This window comes from Poecile atricapillus, chromosome Z, assembly GCF_030490865.1.
Source record: "Poecile atricapillus isolate bPoeAtr1 chromosome Z, bPoeAtr1.hap1, whole genome shotgun sequence".
Classification (NCBI taxonomy): Eukaryota; Metazoa; Chordata; class Aves; order Passeriformes; family Paridae; genus Poecile; species Poecile atricapillus.
Window position 1 is genome coordinate 26,084,403 of NC_081289.1, and position 19,955 is coordinate 26,104,357.

General features: G+C 46.5%; 1 protein-coding gene across 2 annotated transcripts; it reads left to right on the top strand.

Moving 5' to 3' along the window:
* The first annotated feature begins 350 nt into the window (after positions 1 to 350).
* Positions 351 to 19,558, top strand: LOC131592719 (GTP-binding protein 1). Of its 2 annotated transcripts, XM_058864434.1 has the most exons (13): positions 351 to 571; positions 5,779 to 5,890; positions 8,291 to 8,471; positions 9,503 to 9,851; positions 10,306 to 10,429; positions 12,369 to 12,483; positions 12,933 to 13,077; positions 13,170 to 13,352; positions 14,160 to 14,295; positions 14,839 to 15,017; positions 15,520 to 15,717; positions 16,834 to 16,875; positions 17,290 to 19,558. In XM_058864434.1, exons 1-13 carry the CDS (start codon positions 377 to 379, stop codon positions 17,380 to 17,382), a joined length of 2,052 nt encoding a protein of 683 aa, XP_058720417.1. In that variant the 5' UTR covers positions 351 to 376; the 3' UTR covers positions 17,383 to 19,558. The 2 variants fall into 2 exon arrangements, with proteins under 2 accessions (XP_058720417.1, XP_058720418.1); XM_058864435.1 differs by lacking the exon at positions 16,834 to 16,875.
* The last annotated feature ends 397 nt before the right edge of the window (positions 19,559 to 19,955 follow it).

The following is a 19,955-nucleotide window of genomic DNA, read 5'->3' on the forward strand; positions in this document are numbered from 1 at the left end:
AGAATGCCCACCCCACCTGGGCGGTCTCTGTTGCAGCACTTAGTCCCACCCAGGCCTTTGAGATCCCTTATTCGATTGGCTGTCAAGGTTGTTTGTCACGAAGCTCAGCTCTCCTATTGGTCAGCCGGCCCCGGACACGTCGAGCGGGCTCTGTTGTGTGTGTATGTGTAGAAAACAAGCCGAGCTGGCAGTGCTTCTCCCATTGGCTTCGCGCGCTTCTGGGGGGCGTGGCCTCTCCTCATGAATAACCACGACTCCACCCTCTGTCCCCATGACAACATGCAAATTTAGCCGCTGCGCCATCAGTGATTGGCGGGCGCCGCCTTGGCGGGCCTGGGGGCGGTGCCGGGGCGGAGAGCCGGGCAGGGAAGGGAAGATGGCGGCGGCGGAGCGGAGCAGATCCCCGGTTCCTGGGGGGTCCCCGGTGCCGGCCTGTATGTTCGCCCCGGAGCCCGGCTCCCCGGGCGGACGGCCTCGCGTGGCGGCGGCTGCCTGTCCCCTCCGCGCAGCCTTCGACGGTGAGGACGGCGAGGCGCTCAACGGCGAGCCTGAGATCGACCTCACCAGTAAGGTAGGCCCGGCGGGGGGGCGGGCGGCGGCGAGCGCCATCACCCCGCCGGGCCCCCGCTGCTCTCGTCCCTGCCGGTCGGCCGTGCGCGGGGGGCTGCCCCCCGAACCTGACCGCTCCCCGCACCTCAGGAGAGCGAGAGGCTGGGGCCCGCCTGTCTCCGCCGGGACGGGAGGCTCCCCTGAGCGCTCCCCCGGCCCCAGCATCGCCTGGGCGGGCGGCAGAGCCAGCGGTGCCGTGTGGAGGCGGCCGGGAGAGGCGCAGTAAAGTTGTCCCGTACCCCGGCCGGGACGGGAGGGTGCTTGGCAGGTGCTCCGCCCTGCGCCTCCCCCGCCTCGGCTGCCCGGGGGGAATGGCAGCCCGCAGCCGCTGTAGCATCCTCAGGAAGCGCAGGGTTTGGAGCTGTCAGCTGCTGCAACGTCCCGCTGACGTTCGCCCTCCGCGCTGGGTCTTGTAGTTATCTCTGCTGCCAGTTGTACTAGTTCCTGGGACTTTCTTCACAATCTTAAAAGGAGGTCGGAGCTTGTAACTTTTGAGCATAGGAGCCCAGTGACAAGGGTGCCTTGCTCTAGCAAACAGGGTTAAGTCAACGCAGAAAGGGCTTGTTCACCTTGTGCAGCTCCTTTCTAGGATCCTAGTGACAAAACTGCGTGATGGTCTTGTTTCTGTCAGAACCAGTTCTCGTTTCTATCTTGTAGGAAGGTACATTGTAGTAATATGTGTGTGCCAGAGCCTGCCACAGACTACATTAACTGCCTTCTGTCACTGTCTTCTATTTTTTTCCCTAATTGGCTGATCTTTCAACTGCATGCCTTTTGCTGCCATGGGTTTGGTGTACTGTGGTGCTATCTCCTACTCTGAAGTCTCCTGAAAACTTAATTTGCTTCACTTGTAATTATGTGATCCAGAAGTCAGCATAGCTGGTGTTTACTCCTACACCTTCTGTCATCCCTCCTCTTCATGCTTCCAACTTAAGTTGTGCCAGAGTCCTGGACTTTCTTGCCCTCTATGCACAGGGAAAAGGGGAGAGGAATTCTCTGTGGATACGGAAACTTTTTTTTTTGTTAATGGTTATTTTACAATGTGGTACTGTATTAAAGCAAATGCTATGAAGATGTTTTGTAAGATAGTAAAGAACGGAAATCAAACCTGTAGTATCTATTGATTGTGCCTTAATGAGCTGGACAAGATTTTTATACAGGATGCCAATATTGATCTGTGCTTTGTCTTGGACGTGACTGCTGTGGAAGAGGGCCAAGGAGGATGCCAAAGGTTGCATCACTGATTCTTGACAGCCAGGAACCTGACCAAAACTCCGGCAAAGAGAGAAGAGTGCTTTTCTCCCACAAACTCACATTTGTGGTGTCAGTCTGTCTTCCATTCCTAGAAATCTGTGGGTGCTGTGGAGGTGGTAGGTAAGCAATCTTTCACCTTTATTACAATTTACATTTCCATAGAGCGTTGTGCACCTGCTGTCTTTTCCCTGGACTTTTCATTCATCCCCATCTTGGATAAGAGCTAAAACTGTGAGCTCTGCTCCATCTTTCAAAGTTAAGCTCCCACTGTGTGCTCAAAACAGCAATCCCATATGGTGAGAATGCAATAGCTAACCTGTGCCTCCCTGACCTCCCTCCCCCATATTTTTTGTCCTATCAGTTGAATTGTTCCACTCCAATCCCTACTTAAAATGGGTACTCCCATTACAATCAGTTTGTTTGATAGTTGCTAGTTCTGTCCTGGTCCTTCTAACCCTCCCCTTGGCTGTATTAATACTTTCCTCCCAGTCCTTTCCCTGTTCATAAGGTGAACTTATTTTAGGGAGGAACACCTTGGGATTCTGTTAGCAAGTGCACCTTGTCAGCTGGTCAGGGAAACAGTTCTGTTCATCAGCACAAATTCATTATCATGTTGATCTTAATGGTTGTTTGTTTTCCCTTCAGTGCACTTCAGCACACTGCAGCGGTAATCAACTTTCAGGTCAAAAACCATAGCACACAAAGCTAGTAGTGAAACTGATACTTAAAATATTAGATCTACATTGAGAACAGAACATAATAGCACCTGAACAATATATGTCTACAGGGCACAGAAAACAAAATATGACATTACACAAGGTACCTTTCCCCCAGCTTCTTGATGGCTGATGGTGGCTTTCCAGCCATGCAAAATGTCAGGCTCTGGTTTTCCAATAAAGAGCAGTACTATGTACCATACAGTATTTGGTTTACCCCTAATACTTATAGTTTGTGTGCCTCATGGAGGCAGGCAAAGCCACCTCTCCCCAGAGACTGGGAAGGGACTTGAGAGGTGGCATTTCGAACTTGTGAAATGTGTTTCTTTCTGCTGTCTTAAGAATAAAACAATAACAGGTTGTTACTTTTTTGCCCCATAGGAAACCCGAGGTTGCTAGACCTGCATGGCTCCTACTGATAACTGCTCAGTGCCCAACAAAGTGGAAAGAACAAAAGTGAACAGCCTTTGACTTTGTGAAAACCTCTTAAAAGCATGCATTCGTAGTGCAGGCATGGAGCGGTTGCTCAGAGGTGAAAAGCAAAAAAAAGCCAGAGGAGCCCATGGAGGGCTTTTTTTGACCAAGGAGATGGCAGAGAACAGGCTCTCTCCATCCAGGAAGCTAAAGAGATCTTAAAAACAGCACATAAGTCTTGCAATGACCAAGGAAACTGCACAACTGTCTGGGGCTGCGACTGCAGAAATAATTGTCAGAAATGCTGAGTGGCATTGGAAGGTGTGATCCATGAAAGCTGCTATTTTATCTACACATACTTCTCTTGATGTCCTGCTGTGTCATATGAGCTGTAAGCTTCATCAGCTCTGGAGTAAACTTTGGAGGCAGTCTGCCACAGGAACACCCTTCAGGAGCACCTTTGCATGGCAGTGAAAGCAGCAGTGTGGGGGAGCAGTGTTGTGAGCTGATGTGAGTGAGCCTGTGCTGTCTGAGTGCCAGCCCTCCTGCCTGGCAACGTGAGGAAAGGGTACTATGAGCTGCTGAGTGCCTTGGTAGTTGTTCCAACACCCTGCCTGCTCACACTGCTGAAGCACTTGGACTCAGAAAAACAAAGCTGGTGATGAGGCTTGAAGAAACTGAAGTTAGTGTGCCCAGCGCTGGTGGCTCCTGCTATTTTATTGATCTTTCTGTGTGCTACAGCCTGTTTAATAGATCTTTCTCAGTGTCTGGCTTGTGCTGGTCCACTGGCCTGAAGAGTGGGCTTGTCTGCTGTGCATCCAGGAATTCCTGAAAGTACTTGTAGGGCAAAATGAGCCCTACACATCAAAACACAGCCTTCCATTCCTGCTTGGATTGAGCCTCTCAACAGTTGCTGATTTTGCTCTGAATGCGTTTACATCCAGTGGTTTCCCTCAAGAAGAAAATGAAACTGAAAGGAAAACAGAACTGAAAGAAAAACTAATAAAAGCAAAAGTCATTCTTTTATAGCATGAAATAGAAAGACTGTGACCTTGCAGAGCAGAGTGCTTTGGTTCTCTTTGCAGACCATGCCAAGTAGTTGAAAGGCTTAGGGGGGGCATGTGTCCAAAAGGGGCACGTGAAGGTGATTGTATCTCTTGTAGCTGTCTGGCCCTTGCAGACACATCCCTGCTCTCTGGGACCCTTAACATCTGTGGAAAAAGTTGCTTTGGCAGCCTTAAACTTTCTAACCAGTCCCTGCTGTCTATACTTCAGTGTCCCAGTATGCATCACTATGGTTTTGAAAGCTGCTTAAATGTTATTTGTGGGGGGTTGGGTTCCTTTACATTCTAGATTTCCAAAAAAGGCCTTCATCAAGTGTGTAATAGAGGTAGTAATAGTAGTGGTAAAGGTAGGTTCTCCTAGAAAACACATTGTCTTAACTGTGCTAAGCAAGTTGGGCTGTGTTAGAGAATGTTGGGCAGACTTCAGGATGTTATCATCAACTGAACTAAACCATATGTTTTAGGCAAACATCTAATTTAGCATAGCTTTCAGTCTCAGTGCATAGTGAAGTGCTTCTTTCTGGATGTGATTTTGGGATGTGTATGCAGGGACAGCTGTGGATGTTACTGAGTGTTGGCATGGGTGTGCCTTCCCATAGGGCTCCTGGTGGGTGTCAGCCTTTAATAACTGTTACTAAAAGTGCCTTTTTCACAGAAATGTGTATCTCAATAGCTACAGCTATGAGGCTACTGTACTGGGATGCTCAGCCACCAACAGATTTGTAACCATGGAGGCAGCCAGAGAGCAGGTGGAGTGACTGATGGATGTCTCCTTGGTCTGTCACTGCCATGCCACCATTGTGGCTGCTCTGCAAGTGTCCTCAGCTGTACTGTGTGATCAGTGCAGGTTTCTGCTAGAAACACTGCTATACCGGTCTAGCAAAAATCATTCCTGAATCACTCTCTTATCCTCATTTTTTGCTTTGTTTCTATTTTATTTTTCCTTCTCATGATGTTCCTGCAGGGAAGGGCAAAGGAAGTTTGATTGCAATAGCTACAGTCAAAGTTTGTTGGTAGCACAGCTGCTGGCCTACAAAACTGCAGCTCTCCACTGCTGAGACCTCTAGATGTGCTCATACAAATTGCTTTGCATGTCTGCCCCTCAGCACTGTAGTGTGAAGTACCTAAAATTTGGAAATAATGCTTATTCATGTTCTCTCCTTTCCTTCTGTCCTCTCAGAAAACAGAAGGGAGCATCAAATATGGGAAGGCCTTAGGAGATGCTCTGGATTTTGGTGCCCAGGTGTTCTCTGCAGTGAGGTCTGGTTGGCTTTCTCTGGCTGTGCAGTCATGTGTTAGGGGAGCAGCAGCACTCCGCAGCAGAGAGTGTGGAGTACCCAGCTAAGAAATTTTTGTGGAGAAAATATCTGCTCCCCTTTCTGTTTTCCTTGAATGAAAACATACTGGAGTGTTCACTTAAATGTGGCTTTTAAACATTGGTTACATCAAAATGAGATGCTTGGTGTTCTTACTTGCTTTGAAGTGTATTTTCCTGCATAAATGAACTCTGAGCTCAGACAAACAACCTTGTGTGGTGTCACAAGGAAATAGCTGTCAGCAAAACTGGTTTAAAAAACAAAACAAAACCACCACAAAGCGGTCCTGGAAATACAGTCGTTCTCTTTCAATAAAGCACACAGATTGATTGTGCTTGTAACTGAAGCTGGTTTTGAAATTGTTTGCCTGACATCTGCAAATGGCTGTTCAATCTTTTTTTCCAGCTGGTGATGGTGAGTCCAACTTCAGAGCAATATGACAGTTTGCTCCAGCAGATGTCAGAGAGGATTGATGAGGGATGTGGGGAGACCATCTATGTCATCGGACAAGGATCAGGTGAGTATAGCTTCCCCAGCAAAACAACAAAAAAATATTAAAATTGTAAGAAAAACCTGGTTTATTTAACTAGGCTGCTGCTGAAGGTAATACTTACTTTTCATAATAACTTGAAAATGTCCATAAAATATAGCAGAATATGTGGGGCAGATTCTTTTATCTTATTCCTGCCAACAACTGTCTCATGTAGTGGAGCTAAATAATTTTTTTATAAAATCATGGAAGTTCTTGTTTGGAAATAAGGCATATCTTGTCTGAGCACACCATGAAAAAACAAAGAATCTACAATTATAGTAACAGCTTTAGTATAGATGTCCTTAATGTCTGTGAAGGTCTTGTTCTGTCTGATTTTTTTCACTGTTCCGTTGGAAATGACATATTTTTACCCCACAAGAATGTATTACAGATACTTCATATAGCCAAAATATGTGCTGCTGACTTTTTTTGTTAGTATGTGTCTACTATGGAGGGAAAGGTTTTCCTTTGCTCAGCATAAGACCTTTATTGTCAAGTTGTCTTGCATGTGACTGCAGTCATTTGCCTTTGCAGATTTTAGCAGTTAGCATGGATTACATTTTTGTTCTTTTTGACAATTTGAATATTTGCGTCTGATGCTGGTGAAATAATATGGAGCATGCCCTTGCTTTGGAATTGAAATTTCTGAATATGAAATAGTTGTCAATGGTTATCATAAGGCAAAAAGCATGTTTCAGGTACCGGATATCTACTGAATATAAAGTTGTCATGATCAGACATTTGCTGTGTTTGAGGAAGAATATGAAACCCTGCCAGGGTTGGCTAAAATAATGGAGGGAGGGAGCTGTGTAACCTCAGAACTGCGTGCTTTTTGGGTTTTCTTGGAGTTTTGTGAAGCAGCCAACATAGAGGAGAAGCCAGAATTAGATGGCCAGTGTCCATGCAGCCAATATCACGGGGGATTACGCTCTTCCCTTGGTGTTTGGGATAAGCACATCTGCAGTGGAGATCTAGCTAGTCAGGCTACTACCTGCTTTCTCTTCTCAGATGCCTTGTGAGAGTGTTAAGTGGTGGTTGTTGCAATGATTTACTTAGAAGTAGGCATTTGTTTCTTAAAATATGAGGTTAAACTTCTGACTTCATTTTGGGTTGCAGTATAGTCAAGGAAGATGGGGATATTTTCAACAGAGAAAGGATCTTGGTATCCCTGCCACTGTCGCTCCTTCTCATTCCCTTTGAGCATTTTTGATTTTGATAATCCCAGATACCCAACTCAGCTGACTGAGAAGCAATTGAAGACTGCCACAGGAAGATTATTAATTGACCAGTAGTGACCTTTCCCTTTCTCCCTTGGGTCTTGCCCTCTCCTGTCCCCTACTTCTTTTTCCCCTCCTATAATCCAAGACTCGTTTTGATTTTCCTCAGTCTCAGCCAGCTTATGAGCAAGGTTGGAAATCACCCAGTAACTCTGCTAGTTTTAGAGCTGGGCAGTAATTAAAATGCTGATAAGTTCATGCAAACTGCAGTTCCTGCTTACCAGCCAATGAGTCAGCCATGCATATGAACATGTACACACAGCAATAACTTTGGTCATCTGGGTGCAGTGTGGCTCTCCACCTTTGTATGTTGATTTGTGGGAATTTTTTACCCAGAGAGGAGATTCTGGGGTCAAATCTATGCATCTTCACAGCACCTGGATTGGGAAAAACACAGTGGTGGCCTTGACCTTATCTAGATAGTTGTCACTGGCATGCTCTGACCATCAGATTTTTGCTGGGTTAGCTGCTCAGAGGAACCAGTGCCTCCTTGCTTTTTTCTGGTCTTGTGTGCTGTCAGTATTTCTTTCAAGTGCTAAGATGAAGGCAGTGAAACATGCCAAAAACATTGTTTTAACTGGAGGACATGGGGTCTAAAGAAGTTGCTGTGCAGGTCAGACTTGCAGAAAATGTTTATATGGGGTGTGGTTTTATAAAATAAGCTGATTGTTTACAGTGGTCCCACATTTACTGGCTAATTGTGGTGATGCTTCACTCATGCTTTCCTTTTGTTAATGCTTTTACCTTTTCTTTCAATGTGAGAGGAGATACTTTATCTGACTGAAGGACACAAAGTACCTTCAGCACCTGAAGTAAGGGAATTAGACAGAAATGTGTCTTTCTTGCCAATCCCTACATACTTGCTTGTAAAAATCATGAAGAAAACTCCTCTAGTTGAAAGCTGGTGCTTTTCTAGTGTCTTTTAAGAGTTAAAGTGAAGACCATCCGTTTTTATTTTGTGCCAAGGGTGTTTATTCTGTGTACGTGGCTGACATCTCCAGCTCACATTAATCCCGATGGGTATGAGGGTCCCAGGCAGGATGAGATCGCTGCTGCCTGTTGCAAGGTGGTGCTCACTGACTGCCCTTTGTCTCCTCAACACCACCAGATGGGACTGAGTACGGGCTAAGCGAGGCAGACATGGAGGCGTCCTATGCCACGTTGAAGAGCATGGCAGAGCAGATCGAGGCAGACGTGATCCTCCTGAGGGAGCACCAGGAGGCCGGGGGCAAGGTGCGCGACTACCTCGTTCGGAAACGTGTGGGTGACAACGACTTCCTGGAGGTCAGGTGAGGAGCCGGGTGGAGACAGGGTTAGTCAGCAGCTCAGCTGCATTTTTACCGTGTGAGCAGTGTGTGCTGCTGAGCCAGCAACGCCGCTTGGAGTCTGGGTGTTGGAGCTACCCAACAAAGGGTGTCGAGCTTGACCACTCCTTGCTGATGAAATTGCCTTTTTGTTGTTGCTGTGTCTTCTGTGAGCAAACTGTTGGTGGAAATTTGTCTGTGTTTAGCAGAGGGCTGTTGCTCTCTGGGTGACAGCCTCACAGCTGGGGGCATCTTTTGTGTGTTGGGTTGCCAGAGGGGAGTCCCGTGTGCACATGTATGTATGCACACTGCTAGAATACACTACTTTTGACAAAGGATCCAGTTCTGTTCCAAGACTGTGATGATCCAAGTCACCTTTTAATGGACATATACTCGCTTATATAACATAACTTGAGAGTCTGCCCAGGCCTGGATGGAGAGGATTTCTAACATTTGCCAACAGCCATAATAGCCACATTGATTAGAGTCAAAGAAGGAGCTTAGTGGAGGATATGGCTTTCTCCTAAAATATTTCACTTCTTTTTCAGCTCATCCTTTTTGTGAGAACAATGATTTTAATTTTTGTGCTCTACTTAGCGCTTGGTCCTGTTGCAACATGAGAAATGTGAGAGGTGTTCTAGACCAAGTTGGGATTTAGTCTTCCTTTTGAATTGCCACAGTGTTTATGTTGGATTGCAGAGACAAGGAGTTGGAATAGAGATGCTCTGTGTGGCATCAAGCAATGTCACGTTCATTTGACTATGTTCTGGACACCAGTGGCATGTTTCCACATCCCAGTCTCCAGAGTCTGGGATCTCCACTGTTAGATGATAAAACTAACTGTAGAAGAATCTCTGCTCTACTTGTGGAACTTTAACATTTTTAAATCCCTATTTGAAGGATAGGGAGCAAAAGCCAGTTATTTGCAGGAGCAGTGATCTTCGGGTCTTTTTGATCACTTGTTCATTTCTTCAGGTACCATATTTTACCATGCTCCTTTTTCCTTTCCCCTGCAGGGTAGCAGTGGTTGGCAATGTGGACGCAGGGAAGAGCACCTTGCTGGGTGTCTTGACTCACGGCGAGTTAGACAATGGCCGGGGCTTTGCTCGGCAAAAGCTCTTCCGCCACAAGCACGAGATTGAGTCAGGCCGCACCAGCAGTGTGGGCAATGACATTCTGGGCTTTGACAGCGAGGGCAACGTGGTGAACAAACCTGACAGCCACGGTGGCAGCTTGGAATGGACAAAGATCTGTGAGAAATCCACCAAGGTCATTACTTTCATTGACCTGGCTGGTCATGAAAAATACCTGAAAACCACCGTCTTTGGCATGACCGGCCACTTGCCTGACTTCTGCATGCTTATGGTAGGTAGCAAGAAAGATGGACCATACCAGCTGGAGTGGGGCTGTTCACAGCTTTAACAACCTCAACTTCTTTATTGTTGCAAAATGCCTGTAGGGTTTTGGAGCAAGGCAGTGTCTCAGAGTGCAGGAGAGCAGAAGCCTCTTGTGGCCATCTGTCCTGTATTGTCAGGCAGGTGCCCCAGGACTGTCAGTCCCAGACAGGCCCAAGGTTTGTGATTCTTGAAAATGGAAAGATTTCTGAATTTTGGAAAACCTTGTTAAAACTGGGGAGAAATGAGTCAGTACTCTGCCCCAGTGTCCAGCAACATCTGAGATGAGCTGGGTCTGGTCATACAGCCCCAGTGGCACATCTGCTACCTAATCACTACTGCATGTCTGACACAAGGCCTTCTCTGTAATCCATCTTACTGAAGAAGGAACACTGACATCCCTGTGTTTTATATCTCTGGTGTAGGTTGGGAGTAATGCTGGGATTGTTGGAATGACCAAGGAGCACTTAGGCCTGGCGCTTGCACTTAACGTTCCTGTCTTTGTTGTGGTGACCAAGATTGACATGTGCCCTGCCAACATCCTGCAAGGTGAGTCTTACAGGCTCACTCCCAGGCTGTTTCTTACCTCTGTATGTGTTGCTGTCCTCTGCTCGGGTTCAGGAATTACAGCTGGAAGAAAGCTGCTTAATCTGGTTCTGTCTGCATCCTAAACACCTTTCAGAAATCTGTCCTTTTCCCTTGCTCATTTTGCAGGTGGTTGACTTATATTCACCATGTCAAACTTACCCGTGCTGGGAACTCAGCTGAGCAGCCCAAATGTGTTTGCTACAAGGTTTTACTTATTGAGCTCTAAGAGGAGCAACATACAATTGGAGTCTGGGCTTTGCTTTCTCTCTGGGTATTTAAACCTGGAGGAAGAGTCTGGAAGTTCTCTTGAAAGCTGCTTTCCTCCCTGCCCTCGGTTTGATTGTGATCATAAGCTGTGATTGGACTTGATCTCCTGCTGCTATTAGTGAAGGGGCAGCTGCTTGTTACCTGCTGCTCACCTGGGCACTTCTCAGGTATGCTGGCATAACTACAGCAGCTCCTTCCTCTTGTCTGAACAACCAACCAACACTTAATAAATCATGGTTTAAAGCAGCTACATATGTAGGCTGTGGTAGCAGGATGGGAGGCAGGACTAGACACAAGCAGAGATTGCAATAGGTAGCATGGGCTAGTGATTTTTTTCTCAGCAGAGTTAAAGCACCACCTCTAACCCCAGCAGTGTCCCATTAACCCATGCATGACATGTTTTCAGGCTGTGACCTATTCTCACTTTTAAAATTCTCTTTAAGCATTTTTCACACCTTCAGAAACATGCTGTGGTTAATTGGAGCACTGGGTTTTTTTGACAATCAGTCCTAAGAATCAGGGAAGCGAGTGCTCCTGGTACTGTCTGTAGTTCAGTTCATTATTATAAAAATCCTAAATATGTTTCAGGCAAATAGATGCATGTGATCAGAAGATAATCTGTATGTCTCTATACTAGATATTTGGCAATTAAATGTAAGGCCTGTCCATAAGATAATAACTGGGAAGGAAGGAGAGAACCTTTGGCTCAGCATGAGGAGAGAAGAGCTGCTCTTGGGAGAAGCTACTTCTGTGACATGCTCTGTTTAAAGTAAATAGACTCAAGATTTGACTCAAGTATATCTGTGAAGAGCAGATGGCTCTTCAGATTAGATATTTGTGTTTCTGTATCCAAAACATTACTTTCCCATAGGCAATCATTTGTTTACAAAAACACATCTAATTGGATGACAATTGTAGAACATAAATGATTTCCTCTTTTAAGCCCTTAGTACCCTTTTCTGTTTTTTCTTTGTTTATTGTCAGGCACTTAGTAGGAGGTTGATGCTAGTGCATCAGGTAATGTCCCTGCTGGCTGCTGGATATGAGGCTTAGAAAATAAACTAAAAAGAGGCAAAAGCTGAAAACTGGGAGCTATGAGATTTGTCCCAAAACACTGATTTCTGAATCTGGTCCACCCACAGTGTCCTAGTCTATGATGATAATCTTTACCTCTTTCATGCATCTCCAGCTTCCAATGGCAACTTAACTGCCAGGGAAAATGTATTGAGGTTTGCTTGGTCAAAATTGATTTCCAGTTCTCATATTCTCAAACATTTCTGTCACTGAGCCCTGATTTTCAGTCAATTCATTATGAAAAATCCTTTCTAGAAAGAGGAAATACTTTGTAACTGCTTAAAGCTACTAACAGACAGCTATGAAATGTCTACTTCACAGCATTGCAAACTTGTCTGTCTGTTCATGTACGGCGTCGCTTGGCAGCAGGCTACCTGGCATGAAATGGAATGGACCCTAAGTCCTACCTGGGCTGCAGCAAACTCAGTCTCACCTTTAGCCATCTTCTCCTGTCATATCTGTGGCCAGAGCACCCGTCTCCCTTCGGGGAGAGACCCCACAAAAGTGGTTTGTAAAGACGGGAGATGCTGCCCTAACAATATTCATTTCACCCTTTAAGAAACCCTGAAGCTGTTACAGCGACTGCTGAAGTCCCCAGGGTGCAGGAAGATTCCCGTGCTGGTTCAGAGCAAGGATGATGTCATTGTAACAGCCTCCAACTTCAGCTCAGAGAGGTAACGGGAGTAGAGGAGAACCATTTCTCTTTCAATCCTGTGTGGAGACTGGGTGAGGAGATTCAGAGAGTCCCATTGTCTAGATGTGTGAAGGATGCATCTGCCATGTGGTGTGTTGATTCCATAAGTGTGTTGATTTTGAGGTTGACCTGCTTGTGTTCCCCCCTCTAAGGCAGAAGTGAGTGGCTGCTTCTGGGCAGTCTGCAGAAGACGGCAGGGCATTCGGCTGCCCTTCCTTCAGAACCTTACACCTTTTCCCAAATGTCATTGGAAGGCAGAGGCAATGTTGCAGGTTTTCAAATGGGGTGTTGTGCATCTGACTGCTTGCCAGCCTCTCCCTTCCTAGCACTGTGTATTGAATTAGTCCCAAGATTTTGGATGTCTCCCTACATGTGGAAAGCCAGGTAGGAAGGTGAACTAACTCCATTTTCATCAATTTTCCTTTACAGGATGTGCCCAATTTTCCAGATTTCAAACGTTACTGGGGAGAATCTAGATTTGCTGAAGATGTTTCTTAATCTCTTGTCTCCACGGACCAGTTACAGGGAAGAAGAACCAGCAGAATTCCAGATAGACGATACTTACTCTGTCCCGGTAAGGGGCCTGGTATTTGGAAGAATATTCTAGAGCTCTTCTGCTGGCCTCGTAGAGTAACCACGATTACTGTTCTTTCTTTTTTGGCATAGGGTGTAGGAACAGTTGTGTCTGGGACGACACTGAGAGGCCTAATCAAGCTAAATGACACCCTGCTGCTGGGGCCAGATCCCCTTGGCAACTTCCTCCCTATTGCTGTCAAGTCCATCCACCGCAAGAGGATGCCTGTCAAGGAGGTGCGGGGAGGCCAGACTGCCTCCTTTGCCTTAAAGAAGGTAAGATTATCTCCTCTAGACCCCCAGAACAGGAACTGTCCTCTTTATTTTTGAGTGTTCTCAGAGTTCAGCTGCAGTAAGGCTGTTTCTACAAACATCAGCTGCCTCATTTTGCAGTGGAATGGAATCCCATAGAATCTCTGTGGTTCCACATCCTGTTTTTCCCCCCTAGGAGCTGCCAGGGGATAGCAATGCCACTAGATAATGATGTTTGAGATATTTAAGAAAGTGGAGGCATTGCAAGCAAACTCTCCTTTTGTGCTGGAACTGCATTAGTAGCCTGGCCAGCATATTTACACTACTCCTCTTGGCTTGTAGGACCAGCTGCATGGTTTGGGATTTAAAAATCAGCAACATTTGATATGACTCCTCTTGCAAAAGGTTTCTGTCTATAGAAGCTGCACTGATTTTAAGGGGATATAGTTTAAGATAGACCATACTTCATGTGTTCAGGCTTATCATGTTATATTAACAGACATCATGATTTTGGAGAGATCATTTTCTTGGATAATGTGCAACCAGGATGTATGTTTTGCTTTTAAAGGATCAGTGAGGTAAATGTGTCAAGTGTCCAGCATTTCCACTACTTTAAAGCTTCCTTATAAACTTCAGCTGAATTTGATTTTTGCAACCTTTACATAATACCCTATACATAACATACAGCTATGCAGCTCTTGCTTTGCCTTTTGCTGGGCATGGGATAGTATCTGTAAAATCCCTTAGGATTCTGCTGGATGCAGTCAGCCAGAGCAGCAGCTTTCTTCCCTGGAGAATCATGCTAAGGTTTTTTGTGCCTCTGCTTTTCAGATCAAGCGTTCTTCCATCCGGAAAGGCATGGTAATGGTGTCACCCCGCCTGAATCCACAAGCATCATGGGAGTTTGAAGCAGAGATCCTGGTGCTCCATCACCCCACCACCATCAGCCCACGATATCAGGCCATGGGTACGTGTGTCATTGTTGGTTTGTCTTTGTTTCCCGTTGGTAGCAGTTTGTATCAGATCTAGCGTAAGATAATTTTGCTCCTGATGTCTCTGACAACCTGAATATATATATATACCATAGTTCCTAGTTTTACCTTTCCCAGCTTTGTGGAAGAGAGGGAAGGGAGCTTACAGAGGAGAGTGGAGGAGACTATAAGCTAAGAAGGAGATGTGTGCCCTCAAGTGTACTTGGAGCCTGACTGTGCTATATCTCCATGGTGGAAAGATTCTCCACTTTCAAATGCTGATGGAAAGATTGATTTTGGGTACTGCCCTGTAGCCCAGCTGCTTAGTGTGTAGGATTCTGTTGAGGGTGCTTCAGGACAGGCACAATTTGAAGGCAGCTGTTCTAGCTTACCTGCGTGTTCTTTTTGGGGATGGAACAAAGGCAGCTGCGTGACCCTGATGGTCTTTGCTGTAGGGTGAGGAGGTGCCTCAGATGTTTCTGAAGCTCATTCCACTAATGGGCCTGGCTGCTGAAAGCCTTTGTGCTTTACATTCACAGTGCATTGTGGCAGCATCCGTCAGACGGCCACGATTCTCAGCATGGACAAGGACTGCCTGCGGACAGGGGACAAAGCCACGGTGCACTTCCGCTTCATCAAAACCCCGGAATACTTACATATAGACCAGCGGCTGGTCTTCCGGGAAGGCCGCACCAAAGCTGTGGGTACCATCACTAAGGTAAAGGCTGCTGAGACCCACTTGCTTTTGCCCATTAGCTACTTCTTACACTGAGAAGCCAGCGGGAGAATCCGGATAGCTCTGGAAAATTGAGGGAAGAGGCTGTGCTTCAACCACAAGCATCAGCCCTGACGTGGATTGAGGATGACCGATGTGCTTTGTCATGTGGTGGGTCTTCAGCTGGTGTGAATGAGGGAATGCAAAGGAAAGGGCTGAGCCACATGCTGCTGGTTCTTAGGGCTCAGTCTCTTTCTGACATCTTGTAGCTGGTTCGTTTGAGTCACGTTGTGGAGGTTATAGTGTTACCTCAGCCAAGTGGCCCTTTCCAAGGGTGGAAGATCAGCGGTCTAGGTTTCTTTGAATAGCTGCTGCTGCATTCTTCTCCTTATGGTTATTTTTACAAATTCTCCTGAGGCTTTTTGTTAAAAAGCAGCATTGAACCTCGCCAGATCAGCCTGACTATTTTAATGCTGAGTTTGGCCTCTTCCTTTGCAATTTGCAGCTACTCCAGACCACCAATAACTCACCAATGAACTCCAAGCCACAGCAGATCAAGATGCAGTCAACGAAGAAGGGAGCTGTTACGAAACGAGAGGATGGTGTTCCCACCACTGGGACGGCAGCTGGAGGCCCAGCAGCTGGGGATGAGGCCCCCTCAACAGCTGCAGCACCACTGACACCTACTGCCCTGCAACCATTGGTAAGTGAGGAAAATACCATGTCTGTCCTAGCTGTTTGTGTCCTGATTTCACTTGTTGAGGAAGGGCACTCAAAAGCACAAGAATTATCCCCTCATACCTCAAACTCACCTTGCCACAGAATCAAATAGAAGTATAAGTTAGTCTCACAGCAAGAATCATAGTTCTCTGATGACTGGATGACTTCATGGCTGACCTTCCAGCAGACAGCAGCTCAGGGTACTGGGACAATTCAGGTTGGACCTCAGGAAGTGTCTAGTCTAACCTCCTCCTTTAAATAGGATTAGCTGTGAGGTCAGACCAGGTTGCTCAGGGTTTTATCCAGTCATGTCTTAAAAACCCCCCAAGGAGGAAGACTGCACAACTTCCCTTGGCAACCTGTTCCACTCCTTTGACCATGTGCACAGTGAAGAAGTGTCTCTGTAGACCCAGTAGCTGAACTAGTGAAACATCTAACACCCAGTCACAGAACGAGTCCTTGATGTCTGAATGAGAGCTAGAATATCCCTCCACTAGAGAAGTTACAACCTAAGTATTAGGCATAGGTCATCTGCCCTGATGAAAAATAAGGATGGGGATATCCAAGAAGGAAAGGTTTTACATTTCTCTTTAGAGACATTTATCCAGGTTGTTTTGTTGGTTAGGACTTCTCAGTTCAGCTTGTCCATGCAGGATACTTCGTCTTTCCGGCCTGAAAGGAATGGAAACTCAATTCTCACTGCAGGCTTTGGGAGCCTACTGGTCAGCTTTAGTACTGATAGAAGAAAAGTCTTCTCCTTGAGGGCACTTCCTCAGGAAGTGAAGTGTTCAGGAACCGATTCTGTCAAGTGACAGGGTGTTCCCCTTCTTAATTCTAACTACATTAGTTGCCATGGTCAAATCTCACCCTCTTGAGCCAGACTGCTTATCAAAGGGGGCCCCCTGGCAGGGGTTCTCTCCCTCTCCATATGCCTGGGGCTTCACACCAGTCCTCCATCTCGTCCTTGTCTTTTTGTAGTGTCACTGTGGTTGTAAATAATGGTCCCAGCTTGCTCTTTGTTTCATCCCTCCCCCTGAGACTCTGAGTTGCTTTTGTTCTTGCTTACGTCTTCCTCTCTCTCCTTGCTGCGTCCCCTCAGCCTGCACTGGATGAAGAGCCCCACATCCGTGAGGGCAATAAGGTATTTGGCTGCACTCAGAGAAACAGTGGCTTTGCTGAGGTCGGGTGAGCCTGAGAGACATGCTAGGGGGTGGGGGGCTCTCCTTCAATTCTGCACAAAGTCAAGGGAGCCTGAGGCTTTGATTTCCTGTATGCAGAACCCCATGGCACCTGCTGGCTCTCATGGGAGTGAGAAACTTGGGAAATCAAAGTCTTCCCAGCTTGAAGGGCAAAACTTTGTGGTGCATCTGTCTCTCCTCCTTCCCTTATGGTGCGTCTGTCTCCCTCCTGCCTTATTTCCTTCCTGCAGTGGTAGAAAGCTGATCAGTCACAACTGCCCTGCTGCTGTCTGAATGTGTGTGATACATCTGAATTCCTGCTGTGTGATATCTCAACTGAGGGGTTGCTTCTCACTAAAGTCAGTCTTGTTTTTCAGTCAAAAGTCGGAGGAGGAGGCCGTCGACGTGGGGGTCAGCGCCATAAAGTGAAATCTCAGGGAGCCTGCGTGACTCCTGCCAGTGGCTGCTGAATTTCTTATTCCTCCTCTCTCTGAGGAATTCCTCCCCTTCCCTTCATTTCTTATCCAAAAGATCCAGAGCAGCGTAAACCAAAACCCATCCCAGCTGATTGGCTGCAGAAGAATCGTCCCTCCTCCCTGCAGGAAGCGATGGCGAGGAGAATAATTTATAAGCTAATGAAGGTGATAAGACAGAGAACTGAGTAACTGACACCTTCCTCCTCCCCGTGTCGACACATTTTTGTACATCATGGGCTTAGTTTTTATTCTTATTAGTTTTTATTATATTTTGTGTGCATGAAGATGAGAGGGGAGTCTGGATAGAGCTGCAAAGAGCCAGTTAGTTGCCTCCCTCCTCCCTCACCCCTTTCTATCCACAGGACTTGCTGCTTTCCCCTATTTGCTGTCTCAGATCCAGGGGTTATCAGATGCCTGAAATTTCAGACTTGAAAAGGTTAAAAGAGGTTGTTTATGATGGCTCCATGGAGCATCATTTCATCACCACTGTGGCCTTGTGCCAAATATGTTTTGGATTCCCTCCCTCTTAAACTATTTCTAAGTGGATTTAATTTAATGTTGTAATGACTGAAGTTTGAAGGAGATGGTAAGAAAGTTCCTTAGTTGGAGATCTAAGAGGGAAACAAACTACAAAGCAGTTGTTGATGTTAAGTTCAGGGATCCTATGCTCTATCTCCTCAAATAATAGCACTTAAAATTTTAACTAGCAACAGAGTTAAATGGACAGACATTTACCCACCCCATTTCCTTTCCCATCGTGCTGCTTTTCCTAGTGTTTGTTCAGTGCACATTGGAGCAAATCTAACCTGCCTCTTAAGGCTGCAGCAGCTCCACTGACAGTATTAAGAACAGTGCAGGAGCACTCAGTCCGTCCCTTGAGCCAGAGAAAGCCTTCTCACCTCGATGGACAGAAGTCACAGGTGGCAGGATACCTTTGGAACAGAGACACCAGGCTAACATGACCTCCCCTTGATTTTGTTTACTCCAAGATTTCCAAAACCTTTTTGGAACTCACAGGCCAAACTTTACCATGGCAGAGGTAGGATTTGTCTTCTCCCTTCTTGGCCAAAGAGGGGAGTGTGACAAATTGGTACCAAATTTATAGAAGTGCTTTGAAGATTGGAAGTACATGGTAATTTTTCTGACTTTCATTGAATTTTTTTTAAGGTTTTGTTTTTCTTAATGAGAAATTCTGACTTCTCCAAGAAGGCCCTGCAAGGACAGATTACAAATTACTGTAGAAATGTTTTTTTTAACCATTATTGAGTTTTTCAAGAGATTGATTCCCTGCTTATATTGATCTCTTTTCTTCAAACCCTGCCTCCTCGCTTGGCTCCGGTGGGGACAGGAATTATTGTCTACCAGCTTGTGGTGAGCTCTGGGAGCGTGGTAGCATTTTGAGGAGGAGGTGGCATCCTCAGCAAATCATGGCTCTCCCCGGCAGGCGCGGTCAGGCTCAGTTTCTCTGAGGGCTTCCTCCTCCAATGAAGGACTTCTATTTTAATTAGAGAGAGACTGCAAAGTTTCTGTCCCTCCTTAGTGGGTTGTTCCTGTTCCTCACTCTGTGTCACCTGTGTAGAGCTCATTCCAGCTCACCTTGTGACTCGGGGTAGGCTTCCAGGCTGGCTGAGTGGCTGAGCGCATCTCCCGCTGCCAACACCAGCACTCCAAGAGCATTAAGCGGCACGGGAGAGGCGAGAAACGTGGTTTGGAGATGAGGGTCCTTTGCCTTAGAGACTGCAGTGGGTGGAAGGGGGAGGTCAGACAGTCCTTTTCCAAGCTATGTGCCTAAATACCAGCACTCTCCTGGCGAGGGAGGAACTATAGGCGGCTACAACACTAATAGCACCCGCATTGTGAGGGGGTGTGAGGTGTGGCTAAGCAGGGCGTGAGGGCCTGGCTTGTTTGTCTTCTGGCCCTGGTAGCAGCATCAAACTGCATCTGATTTCACTGCCCTCTGCTTCTTAGGGGAGCAGGGAGCTCCAGGCGGTTTTCTCTTTCTCCATTCCTTGTGCTCCAAATGAAGGAGACTACCAAGACTGAAAGAAGGTTCACTTCAATTTGTGCAAAGGAGGTGGTGTGATCTCTCTTTTGTGACCAGCATTTACAGATCACTCAGGCTGGTGTGATCTATAAAATAAATTTTAAAAAAGTTTGTTCCAAGTAAAAAGGTGTCTTCTTGATTTTTGTCCCTCTGGAAAACCAGGCTGAAATACAGAGGAGGAAGCAGGTTTGCCTGGCATCAAGTTCCTTTGCTGGCTACAAGAGGAGGCGGTGCTCATAGTGATGGCAGGGCAAGGCATGGCATAGCACAGGAGAGCTGCTGCTGAGCCTCTGCACAGCCCTGACAGCTTTTACTCTGGCCAAAATGAAGTGCACCTTGGTGGGCAGTGGTAAAATGAGAGCATGCGTGTGGTGTGAGGTGTGCTGCGTGAGATGGGTGTGAGTGGGTGTGAAGAGCAGCTCTAGCAAATCACTTGGGGCCAGCCCCATGACAGCACTTGCAGTGCTTCTGTACTCTGCTCCCTGAGGCATGCACCTCACCTGCTCCTGCAAATACAATGGGG